At 32.3% G+C, this 22,436-nt stretch overlaps 3 protein-coding genes across 3 annotated transcripts; all 3 read right to left on the bottom strand.

Annotated features, from left to right (window-relative positions):
* Window positions 1-2,877: 2,877 nt before the first annotated feature.
* On the bottom strand, window positions 2,878-8,409 carry LOC9323091 (transcription factor MYB114). The gene is made up of 4 exons (XM_021010048.1): window positions 8,371-8,409; window positions 8,100-8,217; window positions 3,474-3,603; window positions 2,878-3,373 (listed from the first exon to the last, which is right to left on the bottom strand). Exons 1-4 carry the CDS (start codon window positions 8,407-8,409, stop codon window positions 2,878-2,880), a joined length of 783 nt encoding a protein of 260 aa, XP_020865707.1.
* A 314-nt stretch (window positions 8,410-8,723) lies between these two features.
* Window positions 8,724-10,290, bottom strand: LOC9323090 (protein C2-DOMAIN ABA-RELATED 2). The gene is made up of 3 exons (XM_002886979.2): window positions 9,920-10,290; window positions 9,291-9,386; window positions 8,724-9,137 (listed from the first exon to the last, which is right to left on the bottom strand). Exons 1-3 carry the CDS (start codon window positions 10,028-10,030, stop codon window positions 8,838-8,840), a joined length of 507 nt encoding a protein of 168 aa, XP_002887025.1. The 5' UTR covers window positions 10,031-10,290; the 3' UTR covers window positions 8,724-8,837.
* Window positions 10,291-16,150: 5,860 nt separating this feature from the next.
* Window positions 16,151-18,087, bottom strand: LOC9323089 (DELLA protein RGL1). Its single transcript, XM_021035392.1, has one exon. The coding sequence runs from the start codon at window positions 17,933-17,935 to the stop codon at window positions 16,400-16,402; it is 1,536 nt and encodes a 511-aa protein (XP_020891051.1). The 5' UTR covers window positions 17,936-18,087; the 3' UTR covers window positions 16,151-16,399.
* Window positions 18,088-22,436: the final 4,349 nt, after the last annotated feature.

Raw genomic sequence — 22,436 nt, 5'->3', positions numbered from 1 at the left:
TCACCTACAGTATAGCCCTTCCGTGTATCGATGATGTGGCAATAGATAAAATAAGTTATCGATTATCACGTTATCGATACACGGAAGGGTTATATTGCATGTGACTTTTGAGATTGTAGTTTGACATGCATTTATTTGACATAGAGGTTTGTTTTGCAAAAAAAAAACTACATAGAGGGTTTTTTTGCAAAAGTCCCTTATGTTTTCAAACGGAGTTATCGGGTGCCACGTCATCGTACACGGGAAGGCTGTATTGCGGGTGACTTTTGAGATTGTGGGGTTGACTTGCATAATTCAGATTAGGAGGGTAAACTTGCAAACGAAATTGACTTAGAAGATTGTTTTGCATAAAACCCAAAAAAAAAAGAGTAATTACACTGCATACCCTAAGACTGAGTAGTATTTAAGTCAAAGGATCAGTGGCAAACTTGTAAATAAGTGATCCTTTGAAAACATGACAAAAAGACAGAAATGCCCCCAAAACCAAACGATTCCTTCCTTCTTCCTTCTTTCTTCGTTTCTCTTTCCTTTTATTATTTTTTTTTCTTTTTTTTTTCTTACTTTATGAAAACCCTAAACAAATGATTCTTTTTAATTGTGAAACTGATTGCATATAAAATTATGATATTTTTAATTCATTAAATTTGTTGTATTTTTCTGATCAGAATGCACTCAATAAACCTTACAAAATTTTCGGTACAAAAACGTCGCGAATTTGATGTCGTTCATGTTATCGATGGACATATATCAGAAATGATATAGGACACCATCAAACCGGCGATGCTATCATTGACCAGTGATGGATAAACATATTTATCTCACAATTCGTTTGTTGTCACCGTATTCCACTTATGTTGTCTCACTATACTCTCTTTCACATCCAACCACCACATCCTCCTCCTCCACCGCTAACATATTCTCCGCTCACATCACCATCACTACCTTCTTCACTAAGATACAATCAACCACAATGTCTTATTTACTTCACTCATCCTCCACATCCACCATAAACAACATTATTGAAATATTACGATGTAAGATATATATCCATGTATTCGATAATAAACAAGATATCACGATACATAATTGCATAGCAGAATATACTATCGATGCAGACATTTAATAAGTGGTGGCCCACTATAGAGTCTATGTCGTATCTGTCTCTTATGAAATTATCTCTCTTATATTTTGGAGGGTATTTTCGTCCAGAATTTGTTACTATAGCACTTTCTCTCTCTTGTTTTGCAAAGAAAAAAACTTGTGTATGTGAGAGCTAATTATTTCTCAAAAAACTAGCATACAGCTAATTGCCTCAAAAAAAATCCAAATTTGAACCTAACCAGATTAAGTAAAAAGAAAACTTTCCTAATTTTATATAAAAGTATATATGTATATTTAACTAATACTCTAATCTCAACAAAAAAAAAAAAAAAAAAAAAACCATACTAAATCATTTATAAGATTGTGCTTTACCATAAATTTTATTATTGATAAACACAAAAATTCTAAAACCCGAAAAATCCAAACCGATACCAAACCAAAATTCTGATTGCAAATTGCAATCTTCGACAGTAAAAGGTATTTTCAGTTTATTTAATAACTAAAATATATCAATATGGATCTTAGAGCACCCACAATCGGGTATCTCTGAAGATATGAGTTTGTGTTCATTTACTAATAAAATAATGTTCTAGATTTAACTATACTATAATGTGGGATCCACTACTCTGATGTGTTTGGCTCGCGCGTAAGCCACACGCAGTAATAATATTTCAATATCAAAAATCTGAACCAACCACAAAATGACACATGTCCCTCACACCCGAGTGTATGTTTACACTCGCCTTCCGACTCCTACACAACTTTTGCCTTATTTTCGATTATTTAATTACACACACTCCACCAACGAATACCCACTGCGTATGTTCTTATACCTAGTGCACAGCACTACGATACTCTACGAACCCCACGACAAATATGACATAGGCTATAAGCCATTATCCCACCTAGGACCTAGGAGCTAGGTTATATGAGTGGCCACATGTATACGTCACACTCATGCACATATAATTCCAACCGTAATCAACCACATAAATCCACCATAATAAAACAAAAGGAGACGCTAAATGGCCATGTTTCCAGTGAAAAACAAAACATATGGAAACTAGCTACATCACTACATAAAGAATACGAAATCCATCTAGTTTTTTTTTTTGTTTTTTTTCTGTGTAGTTTGGTTAAACAAAAATGTTGTCTATTACACACAGTTTCACATTCTTTTTCTTGTTTCTACCTTTCTTGTGTCGAAAATGGGGTTTCTTTTAATTTAAAGAAATTAAAGATATGTTTCACGTTTAGAGTTTGAGTTTTTGGGTTAGGGTTTAAGATTTTGGGTTCATAATTTAGGTTTTCTGATTTTGGGGTTTAGTATTTAGTAGTTAGATTTTCGAATTTAGGATTTGAATAGACTATTTTTTTAATTCAAAAAATATAGAACACATGGGTAACAAAATAAATTAACAAAATTATGACTTTCTGAGATGTAGATAACTAAATTGTGGCTGATAAACAAAATAGTAAAATACAAACAAAAGTATGATGTAAATAGTTAAGAAAGAAACAAGAGTACTGGTGCACATACATTTATTTGGGAGGATGAATAGTAAAATCATAAGTACATGCAGCCAAACAAAAAAAGACAAGGAAATACAAAAATTACCAAACAAAATGCATCCTCTCTTTTGCCACTCTTTTGACATAGCGGTTGTAAGTGTTAGAGATTAGTCTTGACTTGGATATGTAGACTGCATATTATCAAACAAAAAGGTTAAATAAAAGCACCTTAAATCAAAATTAACATAATCACTGAGTCATAACCTAATCAACCTCTCTTGTATCTGCATTGAACAGACTCCCAAGGTTCTCAAACGTCGAAGACATTGAGTCGGTCGAAGAACTATCTCCCTCGTCACTTGTAGTACCTACGGTACCCACTGCGTCTGCCTCTTGGTTCTCTTCCAGCAAACTCTTCGTCCACATAATCTCTCCATCCATTAGATTGTTGACGAAATTATCACATTTCTCCTTACCTTTGTTACATGTGATTATACTACCATATTTGGTGCTTACTTCGCCAAAGCCAACTTCTGACAAGACGTTGAGTGAGCTGCACCCATTATTGCTGGAGAAGGATCGAGGTTGAGGCCTTATAACATTGAGTTTTTCGGCCGGTGCCGTTGGTGAGCAAGTAATTTCTCTTTTTCTCATTTTGCTTGCGTAACACGGTTCTTGCTTCTTAGCCAAATTTGTGTTCCAGTAATTCTTGACGTCATTAGCGGTTCGACCAGGCAATCTACCAGCAATCAATGACCACCTAAGCATGCATTTGAACAATTTGTCTACGAGTTATTAGTTTTGTATTGGATTAATACATTGTGTAAATCCTTTGAATTTGTGTCTGAAGAATAGAAAACCTGTTTCCTAGAAGCTTATGAAGGCGAAGGAGAAGATCAACTTCGTCAGAACCAAATTCTTCTCTTTTGATATTCGGATTCAAGTAGTTCACCCATCTTAGTCTACAGCTCTTCCTGCATCGGTTTAACCCTAGATAACCAATAATTGAGGTCAACTAATGAAGTATACTTTCCCCTGAGGTCAACTATGAACACCAATAGAGTGACAAGTAAAGCCTATATTACTATATTAGGACCAACGTAAATAAAACTTCTTTCATGTTATAGACATTTTTCTTTTCTTTTTTGCTTACTAGTATCCATAAAATGCGTTTGTTCTTTAAAAAAAAAATGTTAATTCTTTGTGACATATATGTAATGAAGATATGCACCGTACGTGTGGGATGGTCTCCATCCGGATAAGACTATATTAGGAGTTAGGACCGTACGATGTGCATGTACGCTAACAAAATAAATATATGTGTATAGTTGATGTTTGTGATTGTAATATAGAGATGGCCATGGTAAATAGTTTTTATTTTTCAACGAATGGTTTATTTGATTTCTTAGATTCTATTAATAATAAAACTGAACTACTTAAAACAATTTCTTTTGACTAAGATATATAGTTCAATGGTAGATGTGTTACCATTCAAATTAATTATGCATATTATATGTTGTCGATAAAACAAAAGAAACAAGACAAAAGTAAGAGCCAAGGAATTTGAAATTCGATTATACACACACACGCATCATGCACCTTTGATAATTTGCATCCAACGCCTTCCTTGCAAATCATTCGAAATTATTTCACAAAAATAGATTTTCAACTTTTTAATTAAAATTTTGAATATTTATATCCACAAAAAATTTCAAGTTTAAAAATACTGTAAACCTAAATTAATTAAAATGAAAGCTTATATTTTTACATTAGTCTTGTATAGATTAAGATTGGTAAGACATATAGAATCATTGTTTTCTTTCCCTTTTATTTTTTTCTATTTTGAGTCGTTTATGCATTTGCAAATTTTAAAACATAATAAATAGAATTTTATTAATTTAGATATTACAAAATTTAGGTATTTCAAAATTTTCATAAATAGTAATTTTGTTAAATGTCAGATTGTATATAAACGCATTAAACTTATATGATACTCTCTATTTTATATTAAGTGTCATTTTATACTCTTAAATTTTTTTTAAAATAAATGTTAATTGTATTTTTCAATGAAAATATTTTTAATTTTTTTTTTTAATTTTATCCTATTGACCAAAAAATATTATATAAAATATTAATAATATGTAAAATAAAAAATTGAATTACTTTCTAACACGTCTAAAACAACCTTAAATGATGCTTATAATAAAACGGGGGAGTAAGATATCTATATAATTAAATTTTCTAGATAAAGCCAATTTCTATACATATATTTTTTTTTGGAATTACTAAGAAGTTTTAGGCCTATACCCATACATCCTCTGAGGCCAGAGACCAATGCATTTTAAGTGGTTTCTTCCCAAGTTTCACTCAAACCAGCGACCTCTAAACTTTGCTTGAGATATTTTACCAGTGGAACTATTGACACTTGATATATATATACATTGTAGGAGTCTTAATCCTATCGAAAGCCTCACATATGTTTGTATAATACTCCTCTATTTCAGTTTAATTGTTGTTTTAAAACTTAAAATCTATTTCAAAATAGATGTCGTTTTAGGTTTTCAATGCAGTTGTTTATTAAAAATTCCAGTTTATTCCTATAATTTTAATTTCCTGACCAATGAAAAATATTATAGAATATATCAATAAATGGTAAAACATAATTTAATTGTTTTATTAATTTTTTGCAAAAACTTTAAATGTAATTCGAAACAGAGGGAGTATACCTTTGTTTAAGCTCATCAATAAAGAAAGTCATTGTAATATTTAATTTTGCATAGTATTCATTGACTAGTTTAAATGCAGTAGGTACGGTTGGGGAGTTTGCGTTTTTAAATATTATTACGCATTTTGAACGACTAGTTTATATGTTAAAAACATATGCATTTGCTAGAGTTTTATGATTGGTTGACCAACAGAAGCGACATAGTTTAAACCAAAAATTACAAAAATAAATATAATATATAATTATAAAAAGGGGTTTTTGCAAAAATGCCATTTTTTCAATGCCACTTTTCAAAAATACCCTTTTTTAAAAACCTTATAAAAATGCTCTTAAAAATATAAGATTTAACCAAATATGTATGTAATATTATTAAAACATACACAAACTACATTTCTATGTATCTAAAATCTTATAAATACTTTATAAATACCTTATAAATGTATTTTAAAAACCTTTAAAATATCTTGTAAAACCTTTGAAAAACCTTAAAAATCCTTTAAAATAACTTGTAAAACCTTTTAAAACACCTTATAAAACCTTATAAATAATTGGATCGAATCTTCAAGTAGTAGTTACAATCCATAAGTACCTTATAAACCTAATAAAACTTTATAAAATTTCAGATTTAAAAAAGGGCATTTTTGAAAAAGGGCACACCAAAAGGGGTATTTTTAACAATTTCCCTTATAAAAATATATTAAAACACCAAAAACTATATTTTTATGATAAATATAAAAAAAATGAACATGATGAATTATGAAAACCATAAAAAGTACAAGAAAGTTATTTTAAAACTAATAAATTTTATAGTGAAACACAAATAATTATTCGTATTGGAAGATTTTTTTTATTGAAAGATTAAAGTAAGAGAACAATTATTATTTGAGGATTAACGTCAATATATATAAGATTTGATAATATTTTTTTTTTTGAGTCATCCACTACCGCTTGCAAACGTTTGTAAAAGAGTTATTGAAATTTAACGATCACAAATGGCCAGAACGGCATAAAACAATTTCCGTGAATGGTCTTAAAACTAGCAACCACAACTTTTTTTGGTGTGGGATAACCAATCAATATCCATAAGTCTTAGTTTGTTTATTTTTAGCTTAATGCGCTGGTGCGACGATCAAATCACATATGTGAAACTAAACGGCACATCAAACAAGCCAATCTAATTAATTTATAATTCTATACATACCTCAAAGCATGAAAAATGATTGTGCACCCATTTGTTCACTAATTTTTTTTTTTCAACTCTTTTTTTTTTTTTTTTTTTTTGATAACCGAGTGTCCTGGCCCCACCGAAGTGGTCCAGACTAGAGACCGAACCCTTATGGCACGGACGCACACCCGAGGGTAGGTCATGGCCAGGTAACGGTCTCGGGCGTCAGAGCAAGTCCGCATGTAAATTCCTTGGTGACCACTAGTATGTAGCAAAGGGGAATCGAATCCGGGCGTAATGGGTTTTATTTTCAACTTGTTAATTAATTTCAGTGAAATACCAATATATAAGTGATAAATACATATAAAATAGAGTCAATTAGCTGTATGCTAATTATTTAAAAAATAATTAGCTTGTACATACACAACTTTTATTCTTTGCAAAACAAGAGAGAGAAATCTTTGGTTTCGAAAAAATCGGACGAATTTACCCCTGGAATAAGACACATGTGTATTTCCCGATATATCATTATATATCATGATATATAATCAAAAAGAGAATGGTTAGAAAAACCAGAAACTGATGTTGGATCATAAAAAACCAATCAATCTCTATGACAACTCTGCAAAGAATCCTCCAAATCAAGATCAACACCAACACGATTCAAGACATTATCTTCCACTTATTCTCAAGTTCCTTAAACCTCTCAACATCAAACTTATGACTCTTAAGCAACTTCCTCTGTCTCTTGAAGTCATCAAGAAATAAGCATAACCCACAATAATCCAGTAGCTATAGTGAAAAACGTTATTTGTTCTTAGCGTCGTCGGTTGACGGTGTCTCAAATCATCTCTAACAGAAGCTCAATAATAACGAACGACACCCAAACATACGACGTCTCTGTATCGAAATTTTTTTAAGGTTTATTGAGTTCATTTTAATCAGAAAAATGCGACGAGTTTAATGAATTCAAAATATCATAATTTTAGATGCAATCAGTTTCATAATTAAGAAGAATCATTTGTTTGGGGTTATCATAAAGTAAAGAAAAAAGAAAAAGAAAAAAATAAATAATAAAAGGAAAGAGAAACAAAGAAAGAAGGAAGAAAGAAGGAAGTGTTTGATTTTAGGGGTATTTTAGGGGTTATTGGTTCATGGATTTATATGGAATTAGAAATCCAAACAAAAATCATTTGTTATTCAATCATTGATTTTAAAATCCTAATTAAATTCATGTGTTATTGGTTCTATGATTTATAAATACTAGTTAAAATCATATGTTATTCGTTTAATCATTTGTTTTCGGATTTGAGAATCCAAATTATGTTTTAAATGGAATTGAATGGAATTGAAAGAGAAAAATAGAAGGATTCAAATCCATGGGTAAACACATGTTATTTCAAAATCCATATATCTTGATTTCATAATTAATAGAAATTTTCAAATTCTATATAGATTTACAAATTAATAAACCAATAACTAAGTCTTTTTATCATCTTTTCAGTTGATCATTTATTTACAGGTTTGCCACTTTTCCTTTGACTTAAATACTTCTCAGTCTTAGGGTATGTAGTGTAATTACTCTATAAAATATACCAGCACGTAAAGGAACTAGATTCCATTTGCCTTCTCCATAAGTATCAATGCATTGCCTCAAACGACTATCTTCTTCAGAAGTCCATGCACCTTTTGTCAACCCTCTGGACGAACCCTCCTGGAGCAAAGAGAAATATTAAAATTATCTAACCAAATAGTTATAAAATTTAAAAATTATCTAAGAAGAGTATGTTGTGACTCATCGAATCCTTTGTCAGACATATATATAGAGAGTAACCTCGCGAGGTTACTCTATTACACACACATTTACACTATTACACATGTGAGGGGTTAAGGAAGTGACGTGCATGTTTGATATCCACATTTCAATTTTTTCTTATGCCAAAATATATTTGGTTTGGATAATTAAGACTATCTTACAAATTTAGATGTATCGGTAACTACTAAGATATTTTGAAAAACCATTATTATTGAGTAAAAACACTAAGTTATTAAAATATTTACTACAATGCAAGCTTGGCTTGTTTGCAAGAGCTCTCTCGTGAAGCCACCACCCTCAAGTTTCGACCACTCTACTTTCTTTTCAATTTGCGACAAATTTTATTTTCATTTTCTTGTAAGTAGAACTTTTTTCTATGAGAAATAAATTTAACATTTCAAAACAAAAAAAAAAAAATCGATTTTATTTACTCTCAATATAGCATAAGTAGTATAATTTTTCCAACGAACTTCATGTAGTACAAAAATGGATCTAGTAAGCAACACCCTCAGCCTCTCCTATATACTTATATGGTCCGAGACATCGATCCACTCAAGCTGCAACTCGACCTCCCCGCGCTCAACGTTCTGGAGCCTAAGAAACATATTTTGGACAATCTTTTTTCCTTTGTGCCACACAATCTTGCTCTCTTCTGACAAACAGTTCTGCCTGCTTGCTTGTATCTTCATTATGACGGTCCCATCGGGAAGTCCTCCGAGCTGATTTTGGATTCTGATGGCTTCGAGGAACGGATCAATGTGGAAAACCGCATCTCCCATCTTATCATCCCTTGAGAACCAGTCTCTATCGTACACCATCTATATCATCACAACAAAAACAAACACCCACTTTCTTGTTGTGTTGTTCTGTTTCAAAATTAAAAAATCAAGAATCTACTACGGTCTAGTTTATCGTGTTTAATACGTTTTTAACTGAGAAAGAGCAAGTTGTTGTAATGAAGAATCACTTACGATTTTGACAGGAAGAGTTGGATCAGTAACAGAAAGTGTCAAGTCTTCGTTCCATTCCGGATTTAAATTCTTTTTCATCACACGGGTTCGTAACTTCTGCGTCAAAGAAGAGAAATAACTTTGTTCAGATTCATAACCATATCAAAAACTTGGTGAATTAATGCCTGTCTTTTCGCTCACTTTATTTTTTTTATTGATACATTAATTTCTAGGAAGTTCTTAGTATCCTATAATTGAAAGTTTATAGTATGTGATTATAATGGACATGTTACAAATTCACAACTAACATTGTCCTACTAAGTTTCAAAGGACCAATTCAGCCAAAACTTTTGGGTGAAAATCATCTAATTCTGTAAAAAAAAAGACCATAATTATTTCATTCAATAAATACATCAGAATCTCTAAGAAGCAAAACCAGATTCATAACCAAATATCCATTCATTAAAAACAATGGAGACTAGGGAAGATCAAGAAGCTATTGATAACAATTACTTGAGAAACTCGATCAAAACTACTTTAACCTATAATTTTTTTTGATCAAAACTACTTTAACCAAAAAAAAAAAACTCGATCAAGAACTCGAAAATGGAAGCCTAAATTGGAAGAAAAACGATGAAATTTTGGGTTACCTGTTTGCCCATACGGACAATGACGTAAGGATCGCTGCTATGAGAATCTCTAATGGCAAGATTAACACCTCTAATCACATGAAGTCTTAGAAGACCTAACATATTCTCCATTTTCTCTCTTTCTTTAGATCAAAGGAATTTGCTTTCCGAGTAAACTTTTGGGCTTTTTCTTCAAATGCAAAAAAAAAAAAAAAATAGATCAAAGAAAATTTGGTTTGTAGGAAATTTTTTTGTGATTAAGTGACATTTTAACCTCTGAAGTGTTAAGGACCTCAAAATTCAGTCAAAACATAAGAGAAAAAGTCTCGTGTTTCTTTCCTAAATGACTCGTGTCGTATTTAAGAAAATGTAAAATTATATTCCATTTCTAGATATTGCTTTCTTTAAATGGTCCGAAATAAAAGCCTAAAAACTTAAATTTGCCAAAGTCAATACCATAGAAGGCGTTATATCTTTTTCCTACATTGACTTCATGTACTAGCAGCTTTTAATACGTAACGCGGATTCGACGCGTCATTAGTCTTTTTTTACGCGTCATTAGTTCATAAAAAGGTATTAAAATGATGAATTAAATTATCGTAAAAAATGTGTTTAGATAATATTATAAGATTAAAATAATGCAAAAGAAAAGCAGAGTCAAATTCAATCAAATATTCTTTATTATAGTAAATTGTATGTTATTCAATCAGAGATTTTTAAAAATTATTAGTTGATACTGTCTACTAAAAATCAATACTATATTGAACTAAATACACCCTCGTTTATTAAAACTAAATGATCTGGAGGTATAGAGACATCTAGAACCGCTTTTGAATCCATATATAAGAGAAAAACATCAATTGGCTTTTATTCCTTTGGTGCAAGATATACAACTAAAGAAAAATAGAAAAAAATTGTTCCTATGATTACTAAAATTATATTAAGAAAGATGAAAAAGAATGCTGTTGCAAAATATCTTTGGTCATCTTGATCGGCTCTATGTAATCTGTCTCAAAGAAGAGTAAGATCTATCTTACGTTTAAAAACGCTCGACATCGTCAAAATGAGAGACTCTGATTCTGAATGTAGAGATTATAAGCTATTTCTATGACTTCACGAACCATCAAAGTAATCTCATCTTCCTTACCCGAAGAAAAAAAATGTAGTCTTCCATGAACAGTGCATTTGGAAAGTGTTGGTGTTTCAAGATCCGAAGAAAACCCTTCTCTTCAAATGTTGTAGCAATATGAAGAACTCAAAAAGAAAAAAATCAAATCAAATTTATAATAATTGTCTTAGTGATGGATTGATCATTTATTCCATAATGATAGCAACGTAGATATTAACCATCATCTCTTGCTTATCTTCTTCCTATCAGGCATCATATCCACCATTGTTTCAAGCTTCTGAGATGCTGTTATATGATCCACCACTGTATCTACTGTCCTCACCAGAGTCCTCGGCATCTTCTGTTATGTTGTGTCACTATCGTCTTAGCTTTCTAGTTTGTTTTCTTCGCCATTATCTTCAAGGAAGAAGGGTCTCTTTCAACATGTACAATTTTCATCGTGCTTTTTCTATACACGAACTTTGCTATCGTTCCGATTTTAATCTAAATAAAACTTTATTTCAAATAAAATACATGAACATCCAAATTTTATCCGAAATCAACATTGCCTGACAATGTGTTACTTAACCATGCTGAGTCAGATGGCACGTGTACAGTTTATGCTTACCATTTTGATCAATATTGATTTCGGCTAAAGTTTCGTAGTTCTTGTAAGTTTATTTGAAAAAAAATTGTTGAGGTTTAAATCGACACGGTATCAAAATTGGTGTTTAAAAAGGTACAATAAAAATTGTACAGGTTAAAATAGGCCCTTCTCCCTCATCTTCACATCCATCTCTACATTGTACTACGTGGTCTTTGCTGTCTCTAACTGTGCCACCTTCTTCGCCTTTCAAAGTGAAGACTTGGAAGGCCTTCATGCAAGGAGACTATATCTGTATTTTATCTTCATCTTCACCTCAAATTCAGATTTAAGCTAAGGATCCAAATAGGAAAAAAACAGAGACTTGCAAAAGATGATGACATAATTACGTTAGGTTTTCCTTATTTAAATAAACTAGTGGCAATGGATTTGGGGTTCGGGTGAATGAAGTGAAAGACGATGACGAACAAATGCCCAGTTGGTGATGGGTGGTGGATTAGACGGCTAAGCCTTGTGGCGCGATAATGTTTCACCATATTCATATAACAGGACCCACCAGTAAAAGAAGATGGTATGAAAATTCGACACCCTTGATTGTTGAGATAACGATCGCCAAGTTCAGCAGTTTTCCTTATCCGCTCAGTTTTTACACCTTAAATTTTTGTGGTTAATTAAACCAGATATAACGTAACTGATTGGTTTCGATCATCATGTACGTATCGAACAGAAATTGCTAAAATAGCATTCCTAACATAGGAATGACCGGAGACTCATTGTACCTCGTCCGTATACGATAGGTAAAAAAACTCAAGTATCGTTACATTTTTCCTTTTTCTTCCACACAAACCAGCAAAGCAATTGTCGATACCAATCAGAAATCATCCTCTCCATAGGGGAACAACAATGAATAATGCGATGACAAATAGGTTGGATGCAATTTGCTTATTCTATACAATTTATTGGTGCTCTGATACCTAGTAACTTTTTTAACGGTGATAACACCCGTGATATCATCCTTCATGCGAGAACTGGTAAATTGCATAAAATAAGAGAATTGCATCCAGCTTATTTGCCATTGCAGTATCCATTGATGTTCCCCTATGGAGAGGATGGTTTCAGATTGGGTATCAACATTGGCTTTGTTGATTTGGGTGGAAGAAAAAAGAAAAATGTAACGATGCGTGAGATTTTTGCCTATCGTATACAGACGAGAGGTACAATGAGTCTCTGGTCATTCCTATGTCTGGAAGTCTATTTCTTTGGTCGATACATACACGATGATTGAGACCAATCAGTTACGTTATATCTGGTTTAACCAAAAAAATTCAAAGTGTGAAAACTACGAGCAAATAAGAAAAACTTACTGAACTTGGCGATTGTTATCTCAACGATCAAGGACGTCGGATCTTTATACCATCTTCTCTTACTAGTGGTTCCAGTTATATGATGCATAGTAGAATGACTTGATATATAACAGAAGATTGATTATGCATGTGATTTTTAATATATGAGATGATATATAATGATATGATATAAGATGAGTTGTTGGATGAGCTTGGAATTGGTTTTGTGCCTCATAGTGATCAGACGAGTTTCAGATTAGTTACGTGCATGAAATTTGGACGAGCATGAGACTGGTTTTGTGCCTAGTGAGTAGTGGCTAATGCGACGGGATTTCGGTTTAGCATTATTGATGATCAACAGTATTTACTCAAACAATCATCAATATTATCAATCAATTCTTATCAAGCATCACCAAGTCTAACTTAAACGAACATATTTATTTTTAAGCGTTGTGAAGCGTAAGAACCAAAGAACAATAGAGCGTATCCACATAACTGGCCTTACCTTAATTTTTGGCTCAAAGCAGCTGGAAACGGTCAAAGCGGGTGGTGATTGACGTCTAGAAACTTGCAGCAAAAGACACATATACATAACCAAACTTAGGGCTTCTGGAAAAATTGCAAAACACAAAACCAAATCTGGAAACTTGTAGGACAAGCAACAAGACTTATCAAGTAGGGATTACCTTTTATCTTAACGGTTAGGATAAAGTGCGTTGGAACCGGTTTCTCCTTCTCGGGTTCGTTCGGCGAAAACTACAAAAGTTAACAACGGCCACGGTGATCGCTGCTCAATAGGGCTCTCGATTCTTTAACTTTTCTCTTGCGGCACGAACAAGGAGATATATACACACACACGAGACACTCAGGGGTTTAAAGGCCACAAACTTCTCTTATTGGGCCTGAGCTTCAAAATTTAATCAAACTTATTCCAAACAATTTAAACAAATCCAGAATGCATCATTCTCTTTTCTCCTTATTTTCATTTTTAAAAATAGAAGTAGGAGTAAAAAACTACTTTCGACGACGAAACAAAATTTTAAAATGTTGGTAGCGTCGAAGAATGATGCCCATCAAAATCTCGTTTCTAAGAACATATATGTTAAGTAAGTTTTTTTTTTAAGGGTTTTGAAACTAACTATTTATAAAAATTTGATGAAAAACATATCATCGGAAGCCATCATCAATTGCGTTGGCACTAGTGACAGTGAAACTTTCACAAGTTTTAGAACGAAACTTGTAAAAGTTTTTGAAAAATTATTCAAATTTATCATAAATTATATTAGTTTCCCAAATTATATATATGTATGTAAACTAAACTTTCACAAGTTTCTAATAATTTTGACAAATTTATGTTTTGAACAATCTCTGCGGACTGCAGACAAAAAAAAATTTCACTTGTGAACGGTATAATTCTGTTAATTCTTGCATATTTCCGTCTCAAAATAATAAAATTGGTAGTTGTTAGATTGATTATAAAAAATGTTACCTACCAAATTGAACAAAATAAAAAATTTAGTCTTATGTATTAACACTGGTTTTAGGGCTTGATTGGTTCTCCCGCTAGCACCCTCCTAGCGGTTGCTAGCGGTCGGTTACGGTTGTTAGCGGTTGGTACCAATCATAGAAACCGCTCCGTACCGCTTCAAACCGCTCGAAATCGCTGAATTTCAAAAGCTCCTTCCCGCAAGCGTTTGCGGTTGCGGGCGGTAGCGGTTGGATTTTAAAAAAAAAAAAAAAAAAAATCAAACGTTTACTTATAATTATTATAAAATATATTAATCTTATATATATCTTTCATCTTTGTATCACGTTCTCATCAGAAACCCTAATCAGTATTCTAAAACTTTATTTTCTCAATGTCTTCCACCCAAACTGATGAAAATCAATTTGAATATTTTTTTCTTTCATTATATATTGCTTTTCTTTTTGATTGAATATATGTTTCGATTTGTTTTCTCGAATAGAAAATTACTTGCTTTTTGATTGAATTCAACGTTATTTACAGTTTGTCCCATTACTTGATACAATTTTTGGTGTTAACGACCCAGCATAAAGTACTATCTTATTATAAAATTTCTTTATTTTTGAATAATTATTTAGTACTTTATTTATGGTTTTAATTATTAAGCATGTTCAATTTTTCTAATATTATCATAATAATATATTGGTGTTTTTATTTCTTTTTTTTTGTAATATTTTTTATTTTTTTAGTCACTTTTTATTTAACTGCTACCGCACCCGCTGGTTTACCAGTCACAAAACTTCCGCAAACGCATCCATTTTCAAACGCTAAACCAGTCGTTCAAAACGCTTGGTAACGCTTGAAACCGCAACCGCCCGCTTCCGCAAACTCCCGCAACCACAACCACAACCGCTGCGTTTAAACCAGTCAGACCCTTAGTGTTATTAGTCATACTTACTAATAGAGCGTTTATTTTTCTCAATTAGTCTAACCCTTAAGGCTTTAACAAAGGTATCATTTTCTTCTCTTAAATTTTTTTTTTACGAAATTCATTTTCTTAAAATGATGTTAACATGCTATAACAAGAATGCTCATGTATGATTTGGCGGTGGGTGATACTTATATCAACGTCAAAAAGAGCACAAGTACATTTTAAACACACCACTGTGCTCCTTAATTAGAGAGATAATGACCCTTTAACCAATCAAATTTAAAAGTCATTGGTCTTAGGCTCTTAGCATTGTTCTCAAAAGAACTTGATGACTGGTTCATCTCATGAAACATTAATCCATATTTATCACCATATATATATCATATGTTTGGTATTTTGTACGTACAACTAAATTAATCTTCCTAAAGAAGATGAAATATGATATACATACTCTTAGAAATCCATCGGAATGATTAATATTAATTGTTCACTAATTAATAGATCTTGTGTGAAGATCATGCACTAAGGTCTAAGGATACTGATCTCCCGACCCAAAAAAAAAGATACTATTGATCAAATTCACATCTTATACGCTCGAAATAAAAGATAATTCACATATTATACCACTATAGTTTTGTTGCACAAAAAAATAAAAAAACCACTATAGTTTTTTTCTTCTTTTCTTCCAAATATAAGTAAAAAAATTACATGCCTTAAAACCATTGATTTCCAATATATCAAACTCAGAACTAAACTAGAGTTTTTTCGTAAATTAATTTATCTAATTTAGTAGATCACTTATTGAAAATTACATCTCATTACTGATTTTGAAAATTACATCCCTTTTTTATCTTTAGAATGAGGAACAAGTGACACAATTAAACTGATTTCATTGGCCTGACCTCAAAGAGACAATAGTCTATTTATGCGAGGTCAAAATCTCGTGACAATTGCACAAAATTTAGAATTCATGAAAATTTGGATAACGTGGACTTTTTTTTATAAGCAATGCATTAAGTATAACACATTTTCACTTTCCCATTATTTATTTTATTCCACAAGATTGATTCGCCAAGCAGATGTAGCAATAAGCGGTCGCGTTTGCCATCCTAGCAACAAACAACCTTCATCCTCCTCAACATTATACCCATCAGCTCCGGCATAAAGTGCCAACAACATGCTCGCTTGCTTATACGCGTTCGAACCGATATTAACCGGTTTAAATCCTCTTGAACCGAACCGGTTTCTCCATTGATTAAGCGTCTCGTGTCTCTCAACCCGGTCTTCCCCTTCGCATGCCACTAGGTTCAGTATCTGCCTTCCTAGGAATAACTCCGACATCACTCGGTCTTGGCTTGGCGGGCCCTCGAGCGAGTCGAATAAGCTCGAGTAGTAATGTAGTGATTCCGTGAACCGGTCGAGAAAATTGGCGCCATTGTGGTTCGCTTCTTGCTCGACCACAGTCATGATGTTTGGTCGGATTGACTTAATCGTCGATAGAAACTTATCGATCGAACCAGGATGGGCTAAGAGGCGATGAAGCTCAAAAACCGAGTTAACCGCCACTGATTCTGAACCGGGTCTAATGTCTAGCATTTCCGGTTTAAGATCAGACAAATGATTCAAAGCAATGCTCTTAAACTCGAAATTCACACCAATAGTACTCGCAAGCTGACCAAGTTTCCAACCAACTTCTTGAATATCGGTTAACGAAGAACCGATCCCGGTTAACCGAAAATCCGGTGGACCATTAGGACGAAGAGCAAGAGCTTGAATCAAAGCCGGCCATTGTAAACCATGATTAAGTCCTAAATCAATAACATGAACCTTCTCCGCCGTAGCAAAAGCCTCAAGTATCGCTTGATTCGCCGTAAAATGCGCAAACTTGAGATACGGACAAGACTCATAGAAATGAATCTGAAGAGTGTCCGAAAACGACGACAAAGCCACGTCATCTCGAGGGTAAATCCGGTAAATCCTCCTCGCAAGCCCTTCAGCGAAATAAGTCGCGACCTTCCTCATAGCACCAGCTTGAGACGACGCGAGTAAACCCACGTGCTTCACGAGCGCGTCTGCTAACTTCAAATTGGTCTGTTGAACAGCTTCAGCACAAGCTAAAAGCGCGTGGACTAAACGCACTCCAGTTTCTTGAGAATCCAAAACCACCACGGAGCGCGTGGACGATAACTCCGATTCAATTCTCGTCCTCTTGTTCCGACGAGTCACGTGCTCTTCACGTGGATACACAGCAGAGCCAGGAATAGCTCTAAGGTCATACTCCGAGTCGGGTTTTTCTTGATTCCGGGCCGGGTCAAGATCCGACAGCATGCTTTCGACCCAACCAGAGAGATCAGAAGGATTGTAATGAACAGTTTCGTCAGAAAGATTCGAGATTCCATCTCCAAGAACCATCTCTAACTGTTCAAGCTTGTGTGCCACGTCAGCCATGTCGGAAGATCGAACTTTGTAACCTAAAACCACCAAAAGCTCGTCAACTCCGGCAGCTTCTTCCTTAATCACCGTCGTCATTGAAGAGCTACCACCTTCTCCGGTGGAGGATTCACGGTGGTTGTGCTCTCTCTTCATTAAAATTGAGTTCTTGAATAAATTTATGGTTTAAAAAGATTTTCAAGATTTTGTAAGCTGAGAAGAAAGAGAAGAATATGAGAAGAGATTAGGAACACGGGAGTGTCATAATAATTGAAGAAGAAGAAAGAAAAATAAAATTCTTTTTTTAAATAATGATATGATTTTTTTTAATGTATGATTATTATTTTATAGAAAAATAAAAAAAATATTTTGGGGTTTCGAGCAAGCTTTTAATTGGAGTATATGAAATTTAGTACCGGCAAGTTCTTAAAAGCAAGAGCAGAGCCGTGGTACAACCGCAATCTAAAGCATTTATAAAAGGAAATTTATTTACATATTTTATTTTCCTATTTATATAATATACTGTAAATAATAGATTCCTTTCTCTTCTTTTTATTCGAATAATTTTTTTTTATTTTCAAAATATTCTTCTCGAGAAAATTCAGTTTGATTGATGTAAACCTGACAATCTGACATCATTATTTGAACGAGATATTCGAAATCTATAGTATATCACTATTTTTTTTGATTAGAAATTAAAACAATTAATTTTTTATTATTTTGTGATTTGTGAGATTTCTATATCAATATTGAAAGTTGAATTGTAATCAAGCAGCTATGATTTGGAAGTTGTATTGTAGAGTTAAAAAACAATTTAGGTTAAAAAGTCCAATTTCTAAAGCCAACCACCACCCTGTTTTTCAACTACAAAGACCTTCATTTCATTTTATATTTTTGATGATTAGGAGATTTACCTTTTGTGTGTTGTGTTGTGATTATTGTTCAAACTTTTTTATCATCTTACATTAAGTACATATGGAAATATATTTATAAACTATAAATGTCAGGGACATCTTTTTTAGAATTCTGTTTCTATGTTATCGGGTGAATAATCTTTTGGTAATATTATGAAACCTCTTTTTACCAATTCCACCATTTCATATAGAATAACGTTTAAAAGTATTTTTTTTTGTTGTAAACAAATGTCATTGCACGTTTCACATTTCTAATGTAGATTTTCACACCATATTACTAATACACATATTGAATTTATATCATCACCAGTTAATTAGTAGTATTATGATTGTGGTCATATTTGTATGTATATATTACTAACTTACTATATACGTTTTAATTGACCAAAAATTTACGTAGTTTAATGGTTTGTACTAGTGCAGATGTGACACCGTCTAAGTTTAAACTCATATGTATCTTGCTCATACAAAAAAATTGTTAATCAAATAAAACATGTAATTTAGTAATTCTTGTAATTAGTATATGTTTCTTAATTTTGTTCGGATTGACACTCTTCCTCAAAAGAAATGAGTATTAAGTAAATATGAACATAAGAGACTGAAAAAACAAAGCAAAAGATAGCTATTAGTTGGATATTTGCTTATTTTTTAGGTGCGAAAAAATAATTCTAACCAACATGCAAAAATGTCGTTTGCAAAAAATAGTTGACTTAAGAATGTTGTCAAAAAAAATCCAGCAAGGATAATAATATCATTCTATATTCCTAATAGCGATATTAGTATTATGTTTGTTTATGCATATATTTGATATGTTTTTATACGCTTGTTTTTAGACATATTTGAAAGAAATCGATGGAGAATAAATACATCGAAATAAAAAATATCAAAATCTTTCGAGACAACAGTGTGGTTGCAGCACACATCCTAAAATCACTCATAAAAGTTCTTTCGGCATGAGCTACAAGAAGATACAAACAATTAAAAAAAAAAAAAATTAAGCTTCTCCACATGCACAACTATTTTCAGGGTATTACCACCAGACATATAACGAAATATCCTCATTTCGAACAAATGTCCATATCCCTTCACACTCTTATGAGTTCAGCTCGGATATCATTTGTGAAGTGTTCGTCACCATTGTTTGTAGGATCCTATGCATGCTCTGAAGTTCTAAACATGTGAGCTCCATCTTTATTTAACACTCAAGTGTACTACTTTAAATATATAGTTCAAAATACTTATCGTTAGTCATGGAGATCATCACAAGATATATCTCTGTGTTTGATCTCATTTTCTGGAAAATGAATATCATTTTATAGTAGTTAATCTATCATAAAAAAAATTCCACTTTACGCTTAACTGTTATATTAGCATAAGTTACGGGAAAAATCTATGCATTGGTATTACAATTTTTTTTTTAAAAAAAATTCTTGGTTTGCCAGTTTAGGTTTACCCCCTCCAAATTCTTCCTTGTTTACCCAAGATCTAGCCCGATTTTTTTTATGGGTCTAGCCGATCTAAATTTCTTTACTATTTAAGCAAGTTTTAGAACTTCTAAAACAATGCTTTATTCTCTGTAAGTATGTTTCTAGATCTAAATACTTTTTTCCAAACCTTTTTAATGAAGATCAACATCTTACCTTGATGCAATAGTGAACGATTTTTCATCCCTCCATATTTGATTAAATTATGTTTTTCATTTCTCTTATTTTTTTTATTAATTATATGTCTTTAATTTGAGTGGATATTCTTTTCTTTTTTTATGGGTTATGCTTGATTAGGTTATACTAGTGGTTAGATGTTGACGTCTAAGTCCAAATGTTGTTAGATTCTTTATTTTCTTTGCTATTATTGGTAGATTAGACTTCATCATTATGGCCTAGTTAGGAGACTTTACCTCAAAAAATGTATGTGAAAATCTTTAAACAAAACTTTATTAATCATTTTTTTCTTTAGCCAATGAAAATTAAAATTAAGGTTCCTTTTGATTTTAGAGAATAGAGAGAATGTTAATTTGATAATTTTGATTTGAGTCCATGTGAAATTTCCTGTGAACGAATGCCTTTAATTCTTATCTGCACACTATTTACTATAGTTGTTGCTTGCTTTCATTCACTTATATTTTACTTATGTCTTTGTTTAGAAAAACCACAAACAAAACAATCTTTCTTTTTTAGTAAATATTTTCTCTCCCAAACTTTTTGTGTGATTTTGTAGTTCTCAAGTATCCAATACCTCTTGTAGTGTAGTTTACGGGTTAAAATTTCAGCTATCACAATTAATTTTTATTATGGTTTCTACCAAAAAAAAAAAAAAAAAAAACAGATAATATGCATCAATTGCCGATGGGTGCTAATGTCCAAGTCTGACGGACATAAGAACATTTAAAAATCACATAATTAATCAATTTTTCATCTGTTCCACATCTAAGACAAGTCGAACCGTCATGAATTTCTCTTGTTTTTAACTAAAGGTTTACCACCAATAATTATTTCGACACTTATCAAATGAAATGTTTTAATATTGACGGACACATTATAAGTATTTTGGGTTTAAAACTTGACTTATAAGTAAATATGTAATAAATGGTTTCCTAAACAAGTGGCTAGAAACGATGCCAATACTGCAAACCATCTTGTTCTTAAATATTATCCGAACGAATTAGCTGGGATGATTAACAACCTAAAATATGTACGATAATAATATGGTTAATGTGGATTCCAAAGGGGTCATGTTCATTGTCAAGATTTTGACTTAAAATAGAAAAAGGCTAGACAATGTTAAAGTGAAGTAGCCGTTGTTGTACTAAGAAGGAATTAAAGTGGTTGGATTGTTATGGTGGGGCAAAAAAGAGGCCAATAATTTCATAGCCGATTTCGGAAAACATTAATTCAATTGGTACCAAAGAAAATATAAATAGAAAAAAAAAATTACGAGCTTACCCTTAATCAAGGTCCACAATGACACAACACTTTCTTTTTGATGATTTTGGCCCTTCACATTCATACATATGACACCAATTCATGTTGGTGTGGGGACTTCTGTTTGCTGTATAATATGATCGATCTTTCCATGTGACTCACGTTCCTTGTCGCTCTCATATTTTTGCCCCATCTCCGATCGATTATCATCACTCACAAGCTTTTCAATATTTTGTTTCTCTAAAAGTAATCTTAAAAGCGTGTGGTCCCTATGTATGAGAATTATTCATTTACTTGATGTGAATTAGAAGTTATAATTTTTTGGAATGCAATGAAAGTACCTAAGTTTTTTACTTTATTATCTCCCGACTGTGTTTTCTTCTAACAAACAAGGTTTAATTTCCAGAGAATCTAATGAGAAGTGGCTAAAAATTTTCAAAGTTACGATAGGGTGTGATTGGTAGCTTCATACTGCTACGGTAACGATGTATCGCTTATGTTATAACCAATCACAAAAATAATACCAAAAACGAGATAAAAAGATTCTCAGATTTTTGTAGAGTTCTTTCTATCCGCTAATTTGTACCAATTTTAACTATGTACGAACCGCTAACCGCTAGCATTATCCACTAAAAACTCTATCCCATTTTGTGTTACCAATCGAACTATAGAGATAATTTTTTTTTTTTGTTCTATTGACTGGCATTTTAATATAGTTATTGTGATGTTAGGGGACACGATAATTTCCCTATCTAATTAAGTCTATTCATCTATTACAAGAGAGAAGGCAATCATGAAATAGACATTTTTTTGACAATATTA

The sequence above is a fragment of the Arabidopsis lyrata genome (assembly GCF_000004255.2).
Source record: "Arabidopsis lyrata subsp. lyrata unplaced genomic scaffold ARALYscaffold_2, whole genome shotgun sequence".
Taxonomy (NCBI): domain Eukaryota; kingdom Viridiplantae; phylum Streptophyta; class Magnoliopsida; order Brassicales; family Brassicaceae; genus Arabidopsis; species Arabidopsis lyrata.
Note: the sequence above shows the minus strand (reverse complement) of the source record. Positions and strands in the feature narration are given on the sequence as shown.